At 45.0% G+C, this 14,147-nt stretch overlaps 1 protein-coding gene across 1 annotated transcript in view; it reads left to right on the top strand.

Moving 5' to 3' along the window:
• TMCO1 (transmembrane and coiled-coil domains 1) overlaps nucleotides 1-14,147 on the top strand; it is a 68,035-nt gene that overhangs the window by 11,232 nt on the left and 42,656 nt on the right. The window contains exon 2 of the mRNA XM_073642565.1: nucleotides 1,433-1,510. Coding sequence (XP_073498666.1) covers nucleotides 1,433-1,510 — 78 coding nt within the window. The remainder of the gene's footprint in view (nucleotides 1-1,432; nucleotides 1,511-14,147) is intronic.

Below are 14,147 nucleotides of genomic sequence, written 5' to 3' on the forward strand. Positions count from 1 at the left end.
AAACTTTTCAAAATTTTTGCCAAATTTCCATTTTTTCGCAAATAAACGCAAGTCATATCAAATAAATTTTGCCACTATCATGAATTACAATATGTCACGAAAAAACATTCTGAGGATTACCAGGATCCGTTGACGCGTTCCAGAGTTATTACCTCATAAAGTGACACTGAGCAGAATTGTAAAAATTGACCTGCTCAGGAAGGTGAAAACCGGCTCGGGGGTGAAGGGGTTAATGTCCTGGCACTGGGCCCATGTATGGAGGGGACTCGGATGTTGAGCCCCTGGCACACGTTGCAGTTATATTTATAGCCAGCATTTGTCTCTAACAGCAGTAGCTGGAGCTGTGTTCTGTCAGCAGCTCTTAAGAGGAACCTGTCATGCTGAACACAAACTCTGTTAATCTATAGGTGAATAAAGTTCTGAACCTGCCCGGCGCCTGCACTTAGACCCCTGCTGCCAGGAGCAAATGAACTTTATGCCACCTGGCAGCGTTGAAGTTTCAGTCATGGGGTGGTGCCAGTGCGGGTTCAGTCACCGCTGTGTGTATAGAGCGTGACTGCTGTAACTGCGCCCACGGCACTGCCTGACAGTAGTTGGTTGCATTGTCATCTGATTGTCCAGCCCAATCATGTTTGCAGATCATTGTTACTGCACAATGAATGTCAGAAAAATAAAATAGAAAAAACAATGGCAGAATTGCTTTTTGTTTTTTCATCATTTCATTTTATTTGGTATTTTTTTTTCCCATTTTTCTGTACATTATTTGATAACATGAATGGTGTCATTTAAAACTACGACTCATCCCTTAAAAGACCAGCCCTGATACATCAAAGTCGATGGAAAAAATAACAAACTTATGGGTTTTGTAGGGGGGGGATACAAAAGCACAAAAATGGAAAATGTCCTCAATGTCAAAAGGTTTGAGTTCTCATAAGAGAGTGCAGCAGAGTACGTGACTGTGCACAGTACGGCTGCAGGTATAAGTTGGCAGTATACCGTTGCGTTGCTCATCCCCAGCTCTGTAGGTATAATGCAGTCTAGATTCCATATGAACCAGTGTCTATGGTTTGTGTGCAATGTGCTCACCTTGGGAATGGTTGTAGCTCTATTTTGACTATTTTCTTTGGTTACTAGTTGGGTGACAATGTACGGTGACTATGGAGGGGTGCATCGCTTTGCCCACCTCGCTGCTGCGTACCGTAGAGTAAGGAATGTAATTCTCTGATGAATCACCGTCACATTCTAATGAACAGTGAGCATGAAATTGGGAGATTCATCTGCTTCCCTCTCGCTCTGACTACATGGAAGATTCTGGAAGAGGCTTTAATAAATATTACTGAAAACCTCAATGTGGCCCCTGGCGAGTTCTCAATATGAACCTTTGTGTGCTGGATTTTATTGCACAGGTTAATGATTTCTTCTTTTTCTGTAGGTATCACATGGGTTTTAGTGTACAGAACAGATAAATACAAGAGGCTAAAGGCCGAAGTGGAAAAGCAAAGTAAAAAATGTGAGTTCCGTTTCTGCCATTTTTAGCTAGTATGAGTGACTGTCCACAGATGCAGACAGCCGTGAGTAAATGCATAGATTTGTATTGGTGAATTCCCTCTTTTCACCACAGCTCCCCATCAATGCCATGCTTCTATCCAAAAATTAGTAAAATATAAAACTGATGTATGTTTGTAAAAGCCCTCATTTCTGATAATAGAGTGCATAGTATGTAGATACGCAGTAGCACATGCTTCAGTTCCTGTTGTAATCTGCCATTTTGTAGTCTTGGGGTGCGTCTACACTACATAACATGTGGCCGGAAATGACCATCGGTCAGCTACATGTTTGCTGATCAGCAGTAGTTTAATAGTCTGTTCACACAGGCCGACCACACTCCTAATACACACAGAACATTTCTTAATAGAGTGTTCTGTGCTCTTAGAATATCATTGTTCTCAGCAGAAAAGGTCCTGGGACAATGTGCTGACCAGAATGATCATGTGTTTTTAGCCCGCTTAAAAGCAATTCCACTTGATGAACAAGAGTTTTGCTTGTTCGTTGGGTGATTGGCCATCTATTTACACTGTCCATGCGCACTCCTTCTTCATGATAATCACACACTATAATTGCACTCTTAGGGTATGTGCACACGATAGAACAACAAGTAGAAAAGAAGCATGCTAAAATGCAGTGATCACCAAATACCAAGTTTGGGAATATACAAATTTAATTGTTAAATATACGTGAAGGAACACTCAAAAATTAAAGCACAATTAAAAACCCAGTAGTCCCCACACTGAGTAAATGCCCATCCAACAACACACCATCCCCACAAATAGAGGAATAATAAACATAGATATCACAATAAAGACAAGAATAATAATTTCTGATGAGCAATGTATAACAGACCACACAACAATACTGTAAGTTTAGGGCAATACAATAATGACACCGTGTATCATTATACTGCACATAGGTAGTTGCAGACCACCCAAATAAGAAATATGTATAGGGGTAGGACCTGCACAAGGCAGTGTGATGACCACTCACCTAATACCTAATGTATGAGACCTGCCTAGTGAAGGATAATAAATCTATACAAAAACCTAAACGGCTCATATCGATCTTTGTGACAGCCAGACATCACTAGCTGGTCACAGTTTACCCTTAGAAAAGCCGACCTGATGTGGCACCAGAAGAAAAGTCCCGGGGATGGGGACGATGGGCAGGAAATGCCCTACGCGTGTCGCCTGGCTTCGTCAGGGGCCTATGCTTCACCTTACCTCACATCTCTATATATAAGTATGGCTTACTTTTAATTATTGATGAATCCACAATCAGCTGGAGTGGTCCGGAGTTCAGTGTGATGGAAGCGGAGGCGCGACCTCCATACCGGAAGTAAAGAAGTTTGTATTTGCGCTGGTTAGAGGAAACCCAGCGCATGCGCAGATACCCACGGTCTGCTATGTCAGTAACCGGAACAACGCTTCCACAGCCATGGGAACAGGACTCTATTGCAGCAGGCTTCTGTAAGTCTAGCGCAGTGCTGATAAATGAATAGAGTAACCAGCCCAGATTTGTCTAAAGCCCCCGTCTCACATAGCGAGATCGCTAGCGAGATCACTGCTGAGTCACGGTTTTGGTGACGCAACAGCGACCTCACCAGCGATGTCGCTGTGTGTGACACTTTGCAACGATCAGGCCCCTGCTGTGAGGTCGCTGATCGCTGCAAAGTGTCCTGGACCATTTTTTGGTAGTTGCTCTCCCGCTGGTCAGCACACATCGCTGTGTGTGACCAGCGGGGAGCAGCGATCAGGCTGGTAACTATGGTAAACATCGGGTTACTAGGGGCACACGCGCACCTAGTAACCCATTGTTTATCATGGTTACGAGCCTGCTAAAGTGAGCGGTAACCTCCCGCTCACTGTAGCAGAGTGGTAACCATGTTAAACAACGGGTTACTAGGAGCGCGTGTGCCCCTAGTAACCCGATGTTTACCATAGTTACCAGCCTGCTCCTGCTTCAGCAGGCTCGCAACCAGGAGCAAGACATCGTGGAAAGATTCTTTCCACGATGTCGCTGCTCCCCTGATCGTTGGTGAGCCTGCCTGTTTGACAGCTCACCAGTGACCACATAGCGACGCAGCAACGATCCCTGACAGGTCATATCGTTGTCGGGATCGTTGCAGCGTCGCTAAGTATGACGGGGCCTTAAGGCTAAATGCCCACGATGCAGACATGCTGCAGATTTTTTCCGCATCTCCCTGGCAGGAAAAACGCATGTGTATTTTACATGGCTTTTTGCCTGCCAGGTAGAAGCGTTTGTCTAGCGTTTTTGCATGCATTTCTGCATGCGGCTTGTCAAGCGCTTTCCAAGCGATTTTAGCATCACTTGGAAAAGTGCTTGACAACTTGGTCACACTATATAAATCCATGCAACCGGCATGGATTTATATAGTGTGACCAAGTAATAGTTAAAAAAAAGAATAAAAATGGTAAAAAATAAACATTATACTTACCTTCCGGTGTGTCCGGTATGTTGTACGGCTCGCGGTGGTCTAAAAGAACCTGTGGTGACATCATTGAGTGATGTGACCTGTCACATGACTCAATGATGTCACCGCAGGTCCTTTTAGTCCACCGCGAGCCGTACAACAGACCGGACGCATCATACAGGAGGCCGGGGGACATCGGAAGGTAAGTATAATGTATTTTTGTATTTTAAATTCTTTTTTTTTTTTACATGTACTATGGTACCCGGGTCTGGAGGAGAGTCTCCTCTTCTCCAGACCTGGGTACCATCCGCACATTGAATCGCTTAATATCCGCATGTGCACATGTAGTCATGTGGATATTAAGCGATTCAATGCAAGTCAATGGCGGCGATTCCACTGTGTGTCCGCAAAATTAATGGACGTGCTGCGTATTTTTCCGCAATGATAATCCGCAGCTGAAATTCCCGCAGCAGGTGCACACACATGCGGATTATCATTGGGGACCATGGGGCACGTATTACCAAGCTTTTTTTAAGCGTTTTCGCTGCAGAAATTCCGCGGCGAAAATGCTTGAAAAACGCAGAGTGGGCACGCAGCCTAAGAGCGGTTTGTACATGGAAGCTCCTAACTGACAGAAGCCCATGACGAGAGATTTTGTATAGGTGACCACCAAAAATAGGTGGTTCAAACATACAAGAATTATATTGACAGTAAAACCCACAATTGATGTTAGGAGTCCTGGGTAAAATAGAATTCAAATGTATCTTAGTATTAGGTCAAGTATACACAATCATCTGCATTTTACACACATAGGGGGTTCTCACTCCCTCTTGTGTGCAATTTCTTTATTGTTGGGGATTAGAAAGGGACGTTTGGACTTGCTGACTGGACTTTTTGGACTGGACTGTGACATATATACCATCATGAATTTCGTCCCAGAATGGGTGAATAGTAATAATTCCCCTGTGCTAGACTTACTGTACACATTTATATCAATATTGGGGTCGTTCTGATTGACCTGTAAATGTAATATTTATGGGTGCATTGATACAGACTTGTTTGCAGTCATGTATCTATAGGCACTTTCTGAGTAAAGTTATGCATGCCATTCAGGTATTTGACCAATAATTAGTGTTGAGCGAGTATGTTCTATTAACCTTTTCGCTGAGTATGCTCGGGCCGAGCTCTTAGTATTAACAGCTGCTCGGTGATATGGTTAAATCGCTCCCGTGTGCATGAATTGCAACTGTTTGGCAGCTTTATTACATGTGAGGAATGTCTATTTCTTACACATTCCTCACATGTAATAAAACTGTCAAACAGTTGCAAATCATGCACACGGGAGCGATTTAACCATATCACCGAGCAGCTGTTAATACTCGGAGCTCGGCCCGAGCATACTCGGGCAGAACATACTCGCTCAACCCTACCAATAATACCAAATATATATTTTGCTTGTATGTGTTGCCAAATAATAGATATATTGATATATAATTGTGCATTTTCCAACTGGTCATATTTCTAATAATTACTGGTTATTGATTAAACTTTTATTAAGATCATAAGCGCATATCTGCGTTAAGGGCTGAAAAATACCCAGGACTTCTAACATCAATTGTGGGTTTTACTGTTGATATAATTCTTGTATATATTTAAACCTCCTATTTTTGATGGTCACCTATACAAAATCTCTCGTCATGGGCTTCTGTCAGTTATGAGCTTCCATGTGCACCTGGTCATAGTACGAACGCTCTTAGACAAATCCGGGTTGGTTACCCTGTTCATTTATCAGCACTGCGCTAGACTTACAGAAGCGTGCTCACCAGTTGTGACATATAAGGTTTATGTCTAGCTATATGAGCGGACTATCTGTGCTGCTAACTCTATGCACCAAGCACTTTAGTATCACGCTGATTTATTTGGCGTTCCATTGTGACTGCCTGTTTGAACTTTATGCAACAAGCATTTTAGTTGCAGACCTTTATATAAGCCTAAGATATTGGGCAGGCCTGTTGACTGTCTGGCTTTTCTATGTGTGTTGTATGTGTCCTACATGATTTTATCTTAAATGTTAAGTTTTAATCATAAAATCCTCTTTTTTTTGCTTATGTCTTATCTGTGTTTTTCACACATGGATAAATTATAACGTTTCCATTCGTTGCAATGTTAAATATGAACATCACACACTGATGCCATCCATGTGCTGTTCACAGATCCATAGATTTGCATTGGACCTTTTTATCTGTGATACCGGAAAACGGACATCTCTCCATGTGTTTTGCATGAACACATGTTCTGTGAGAAAACATGGCCATCCTATGAAATAGTTTGATACTTACCTTCCATGAGGGACTTTGTTGGTCTATATCTTGTATTATGTTAGTGTTAGAACTTATTCATTCACCCAATTCTATTGTGTTAAATAGGTGCATCTTTGTGCATGCCCTGTACGGTCATCAATTCCTTTGTCTATTGAATAAAGCTATCACTTCTCTGTTCACTTACCCCTTGTCCGTCTTCATCCAAGTCATTGTTTGACATTTATATTATACATTTGTTGCTCAATACATAGCGTACTATTGTTTAACAGGCACCTGAGGTTTGGCATTTGCTCCACTATGAGCATGTCATGGTCTGTACGTATAAACTTTGACTATTTGAATTGTTTTTAATTTTGTGGTTTGTTTGTTTAATAAACATGGATTTAAAGGTGATTCCTTGTTGGCATACTTCCTTTCTCTGTTTTCTTCTCCGAGGCTGCGTGCACACGATGCGTTTTTCATGCGTTTATGCTGCGGAATTTCCGCAGCGGAAACGCATCAAAAACGCATGGTAATCCGCACCCCATGGTCCCCAATGGCATTCCGCAATGTCAATGCACATGCTGCGTATTTTTCCGCAGCGTTTCTGCAGCGCTCATAAATCCGCAGCATGTTCATTAATTTTGCGGAAGCGCCGCCATTGACTTGCATTGAGACGCATAGAATCCGTGTCTGTACATTTGTACAAGCGGATTTTATGCGTCTCTATGTGCGGATGGTACCCAGTTCTGGAGGAGAGGAGACTCTCCTCCAGACCTGGGTACCATTGTACCTGTAAAAAAAAGAATAAAATAATAAATTTATATTCACCTGTCCGGCGGCCCCAGCAGCGCTTCTCCTTCCAGGACCTGAGATGACGTCGCGGTCATGTGACCGCAGGCTGTCTCGCGAGATGCCGGCAACCCGGAAGAAGCCAGGACGAGCGCGACAGCAGACGCGGCGGGGGATCGGGGGTAAGTATAGCTTTATTTTTTTATTTTTACGGTCACACTATATAAATCCATGCCTTTTGCATGGATTTATATAGTGTGACCTAGTTGTCAAGCACTTTCCAAGTGATGCTATCGCCTGGAAAGTGCTTGTCAGTCCGCATGCGGAAACACATGCGTTAACGCATGTGGGTACGCATGTGAATCCGCATGTATTCCGCAGGAAAAACGCATGCACAATCTGCATGCGTTTTTTCTGCCAGGGAGATGCAGAAACGCTGCCGAAATTTTCTGCTTCATTTCTGCATCGTGGGCACATAGCCTTTGGCATGCTTTAGGTTGATCACTGTTTACTTGGTGGTGCCCTCTTTATTTCATTATACCATCAGATATGGACAGCATACACTCATGCCGTCCGTGTGCTGTACGTGTTTTTCACAGACCCATAGACTTGTATTTGACCTTCTTATCTGTGGTACCGGAATAAAAGTACAAGTTATATCAGTGAAAAAAACAGAACAAGTGTTGGATGGAATCACTGACTGGGTGGATCAGGGAAATGCGGTTCATATAGTATATCTTGACTTCAAAAAAGCATTTGATAAAGTATCTCATACTATCCTTATTGAAAAAATGACAAAGTATGGGATTGACAAGGCTACGGTTAGGTGGATTCATAACTGACTCTGATCCTACTCAACGTGTTAATAAATGGTTGCACTTCCAGTTGGAAGAGTGTTTCAAGTGGGGTAGCACAAGGCTCTGTCTTGGCCCCATTGTTGTTCAACATTTTATAAATGATCTAGATAAGGGAACTGAAGGTAAACTAATCAAATTTACAGATGATGCAAAGCTAGGAGGGATAGCTAACAGAGAAGATAGAGAAAGAATTCAGAAGGATCTAGATAGACTTGAACAATGGGCAGCGACTAGAACGGTATTTGACTGTGCACATGGTGCGTTTTTGATGCGTGTTTTGTTTTGCGCAGAAATGGACCAAAAATGCATTGAAATCCTTATTCCAGCATTTCCTATGAGAATTTGGAAGATCTGTGCACATGATCAGGAATTTTCCTGACCGGATTTCATGTGCGTTTAAATATGCAGCATGTCAACTCTTTGTGCGGATTTGCCCGCGTTTTTCCTATACAATGCATTGGAGAAAACGCATGGCAAAAACACACAAACAACGCATGAAAACGCAAAAAAATTGCATAAAAATGCATGGAATTTCCACAGCGTTTTTACTGACAAGGTGCAGAACCTTGCAGAAATTTCTGCAAGCAAATACTGATCGTGCACACACACCCTTACAGGGAGAGATGCAAGATTCTACTTCTGGGCAAGAACATTGAAAATTACATTTACAGAATGAGAGGAATAGAACTAAGCAACAGCACGTGTGAAAAAGACTTGGGTATACTAATAGATCACAGACTGCACATGAGTCAACAGTGTGATGCAGCAGCAAAAAAAGGCAACCATAGTTCTGGAAAGTGTTAAGAGAAGCATGGAATATAGATCACGTGAAGCAATTATCCCCCTCTACTCCTCCTTGGTCAGGCCCCATCTGGAATACTGTGTGCCGTTCTGGTCACCACATTTTAAAAAAGACATTAAAAACTTGAGCAAGTTCAGAGAAGAGCTACCAGGATGATGAGCGGACTGCAAACTATGTCCTACGAGGAACGGTTAAAGGATCTGGGAATGTTTAGCTTGTGAAAAAGACGGCTTAGAGGAGACTTAAAGGGAATTTGTCACCCCCCCCCGGGCGATATCAGACCTCTACTATGGGCATACAGGTTATAGAAAAGTAAATCTATACTTACCTGTATGGCCCATAGTAGAGGTCTCAATGCAGAGAAATCTGGTTTTATAAAGTCTGTTTTCCGGAGGCTTGGCGTCCGCATGCGCGGGAGGGGAGGCAGAGCAGGGGACGTCACAGGGCCCTGTGACGTGCAGGGGAGGGGGGGGGTGATATAATTTAGCACAGAGGCGGCGATTTAGGGGAATAGTAAGCAGATAGGGGGGGGTTTTGCTTGGCATCTCCCGATCTGCTTACTATTCCCCTAAATCGCCACCTCCGTGCTAAATTATCATATCCCCCCCCCCCTCCCCTGCACATCACAGGGCCCTGTGACGTGCCCTGCTCTGCCTCCCCTCCCGCGCATGCGGACTCCAAGCCTCTGGAAAACAGACTTTATAAAACCAGATTTCTCTGCATTGAGACCTCTACTATGGGCCATACAGGTAAGTGTAGATTTACTTTTCTGTCACCTGTATGCCCATAGTAGAGGTCTGATATCACCCAGGGGGGTGACAGATTCCCTTTAATAGCAGTCAACAGATATCTGAAGAGATGTAGAGGGATCATCCATATTCTCATTTGCACATGGAAACACGAGAAGCAATGAAATGAAACTGAAGGGGAGACGATACAGATTAGTTATTAGAAAAACTTTTTGACAGTGAGGGTGATCAAGTGGAACAGGCTGTTACGAGAGTTGGTGAGTTCTCCTTCAATGGAAGTCTTCAAACAGGATGGACAGACATCTGTCTGAGATGGTTTGTGAATCCTGCTTTGAGCAGGAGATTGGAGACGATGACTCCCGACTCCTCAATTTCCATGACACTGACTCCGACTCTCCGACTCCCGCATACATGGCTCATGTTTAAGTGATAAATTTACTTCAGCACAGGTTCATATCTGCTAAATGTCTGGACCCTTAGATCAGGAATAGGGAAGACATTTATAGGACATTTCATAACTTTCCCAAATTCTTATGAAAAAATATTCCGCACAAACTGCATTGAACTACTGTACCCAATTTATTATATATTTTAGGAGTTGGAGTCGATCCATTTTATACCGACTCCACCAAAATGGACACAGACTCCTGACTCCACAGCCCTGGTCCCTTCCAATTCTAACATTCTATGATTCTATGAAGTGCGTGCAACACGGATGTCTAATTGAGGCCTTATGCTGGAATTACAAATGCAGTTTTTGATGCAGCTTTTTGACATCCAGCTAAAGTCAGGAGTGGATTCAGCAAGAAAAAGAAATGTGTAGAAAAGACTTCTGCTTGTCCTGCATTGAAAACTGCATATGTTTTTCTGGCCTACGGGTATTTGCACATGGTGTCTTACACCGGCTTCTGTATCTCTAAAATAATCATGGATGTGTCCGTCTGTCCGAAACCCCTATAGACTAAGCAATCGCAATGCGCCTGCGCAGTCTGGCCCCAGACAGAAGAATGCATCCAGCCGTTACAGGTAAGATGAGTAAATGGCGCCGGAGATTGCGGTATGCTCAGGCACTGAACGCTTACCATGACCTCCGGCACCATAAGTACATACCTGACCTGGAGGAGTGTTGCCGTGGCGCCTCTGTTCGGACCGGGAAAGAAGTGCAGCATCGGAATCGGCGCATGCGCATAGTGCACTATCCGGCACCATTTTAATGAAGACACATTTGCAGTGTGTCTTCAACAAAATGGTGCCGGACTCCGGCGCCACACTCATCCAGCCTCGCTGGAGATCGAGGATGCACTGCAAAGGAGAGGGGAAAAGGTGAGTAGGAGTGTTTGTTTTTATTGTATGGAAAGAAGAACAGAAGAGCTGGCAGAATATGGGACCTGGATGGGGGAGCAAAATACCCTGGATGGGGGAGCATATACCAGGATGAGGGATCCAGATGGGGGAGCATATACCTTGATGGGGTACCCGGATAAGGGGACCATATGACAGGATGGGGGAGCATATACCAGGATGGGAGAATAGGATGGCGGAGCATATACCAGGATGGGGGACCAGGATGGCGGATTGAACCTGAAGGTAACTCGATACTAAGTTTCAGTAAACAATGTTTGTGTTTGTTTTCACTCTCGCCCCCTTAATCCTTCAATTTTTACAACCACCCTTAATCCCTACACCGAGAAACGAACTCATCATCTCTCCCTCCATCCTCACCATTCATCTCACCTCTTCCTTTGAACTATTCCTCAACATTCAATCCTGTGTATCTAAGCACAGACAGCCACCTCATGCTCTCTCCTGCTCCCACCTACTAATACTTTCTCTTCTCCTCCTCACTGCTGGCGACATCTCCCCAAATCCTGGCCCTCCTCACCACATCCCCACAGTCACTTCCACCTCCTATCCACGATCTATCACAAACTCTCTCAACCCTTCTAACCTCAAACACATCCTCCCAGCCCCGGTGCCCCAGTCACACTAACAGGAGCTCTATGGAATGCTCGCTCCATGTGTAACAAACTTTCCTACATCCATGATCTTTTCACCACTAGCAAACTTTCCTTCCTCGGCATCACTGAAACCTGGCTCACCCCCTCTGACACTGCCTCTCCAGCTGCACTTTCATACGGTGGATTCCACCTTTCCCACACACCCCGCGCCAGTGGCAAGCATGGTGGAGGAGTAGGTTTTCTCCTATCAGGCAACTGCTCCTTCACCCTAATCCCACTGCCACCCTCCGTTATTCTCCCCTCTTTTGAGGTGCACTGTGTGCGCATCTACTCCCTCTCCAACTGGCCGTCATCTACCGTCTCCCCAGAACCAGCCACCACCTTCTTAGACCATTTCACCACCTGGCTACTTCATTTCCTTACCGCTGACATCCCCACCATCATCATGGATGACTTCAACATCCCTATTGACCCTTCCCTCTCAGCTGCCTATAAGCTTCTATCTCTCACTTCCTCCTTCGGCCTTGCTCAATGGTTCTCTGCCCCCACTGACAAAGATGGCCACACACTGGACCTCATCTTCTCCCGCCTCTGTTCCCTATCTAACCTCTCCAACTCACCTCTCCCTCTTTCTACCACAACCTATTTACATTCTCTACCCTCTCCTCTCCTGGGCAACAATCCCCACTCCACAAACTTGCACACCCTCGCAGAAATCTTAAACACCTTGATGTACACTCACTCTCTGAATCCCTCCTCCCTCTTACAGACATCAGTTCCTTACATGACGCAGATTTTGCTGCCGCTTTATATACCTCCACAACAGCTGCAGCCCTCAATTCGGTCGCCCCCCTCACACATACCAAAGCTTGCACAATCAACAGGCAACCCTGGCACACCAGCCTAATCAAAGAGCTGCAACGATCCTCCAGGGTTGCTGAGCATAGATAGAAAAGGTCCCACTCCAATAAGCACTTCATCGCATTGAAACAGTCCCTCATATCCTCCCTGTCACACAACCCCAAACAACTATTTAACACCTTCAATTCTCTCCTCCGTCCCCCAACGCCTCCTCCCTCTCCTCTCCTCTCAGCTGAAGACTTTGCCTCATTCTTCAAGCAGAAAGCTTTTACCTAAAGTCCCCCCAGCCCCTCCTCACACCTATTCAATCCTCCAACAAAACCAGCTTCTCCACCATTACGGAAGATCAAGTTTCCTCTTTACTCTCCAAATCACACCTCACCACCTGTGAACTTGACACAATCCCATCCCACCTCATCCCTAACCTCACCACAGTCTTCATCCCAACCCTAACCAACCTTTTCAACCTGTCACTAACAACTGGTGTTTTCCCCTCATGCTTCAAACATGCCTCGATCACACCCATCCTCAAAAAGCCATCCCTCGACCCATCCTCTCTGTTTAGCTATCGCCCCATATCACTCCTCCCCTATGCCTCAAAACTTCTGGAACAACATGTCCACTTTGAATTGTCCTCCCAGCTCTCTTCCTGCTCTCTTTTTGACCGCCTCCAATCTGGCTTCCAACCGCACCATTCTACTGAAACTGCCTGACTAAAGTCACCAAAGACCTACTAACCGCCAAATCCAAGCGACACTACTCTGTCCTCCTCCTCCTTGACCTGTCATCTGCCTTCGACACAGTGGACCATTCCCTCTTACTACAGATTCTCTCATCTCTTGGCATCACAGACTTGGCCCCATCTTGGATCTCATCATACCTAAGAGACTGGACATTCAGTGTCTCCCACTCACACACTACCTCCTCATATCGTCCCCTATCTGTCAGTGCCCTCCAAGGTTCAGTTCTAGGACCCAGGCTTTTCTCCATCTACACCTTTGGCCTGGGACAACTCATAGAGTCTCAAGGCTTTCAGTACCACCTCTATGTTGATGACACACAGATCTTCCTCTCTGGACCCAATATCTCCTCCCTACTAACCAAAATCCCACAATGTCTGTCCGCTATCTCTTCCTTCTTCTCTGACAGATTTCTAAAACTTAACATGGATAAACAGAACTCATCGTCTTTCCACCATCTCATTCATCCCCCCCCCACCTGACCTATCTATCCATGTCAATGGCTCTTCACTCTCCCCAGTCCCACAAGCTCGCTGCCTTGGTGTAACTCTGGACTCTGACCTCTCCTTCAAACCACATATCCAAGCCCTTTCTACTTCCTGCCGACTCCAACTCCAAAATATCTCCCGTATCTGCACATTCCTCAACCACAAATCTGCAAAAACACTAGTGCACGCCCTCATCTCCCGCCTCGACTACTGCAATCTCCTGCTCTGTGGCCTCCCCTCTAACACTCTTGCACCCCTTCAATCGATCCTAAACTCTGCTGCTCAACTAATCCACCTGTCCCCACGCTATTCCCCGGCCTCTCCTCTGTCAATCCCTTCACTGTCTCCCCATTGCCCAGAGACTCCAGTTCAAAACCCTAACCATGGCATACAAAGCCATCCACTACCTGTCTCCTCCTTATATCTATGACCTAGTCTCATACCTGCACGCAACCTCCGATCCTCACAAGATTTCCTGCTCTACTCTCCTCTTATCTCCTCTTCCCACAATTGTATACAAGACTTTTCCCGCGCATCCCCCCTACTCTGGAACTCTCTACCCCAGCATATCAGATTCTCGCCTACCATGGAAACCTTCAAAAAGAACCTGAAGAC

The sequence above is a fragment of the Phyllobates terribilis genome, unplaced genomic scaffold (genome assembly GCF_046119375.1).
Source record: "Phyllobates terribilis strain yellow unplaced genomic scaffold, ASM4611937v1 Scaffold_8__6_contigs__length_399053987, whole genome shotgun sequence".
NCBI classification, from domain to species: Eukaryota; Metazoa; Chordata; class Amphibia; order Anura; family Dendrobatidae; genus Phyllobates; species Phyllobates terribilis.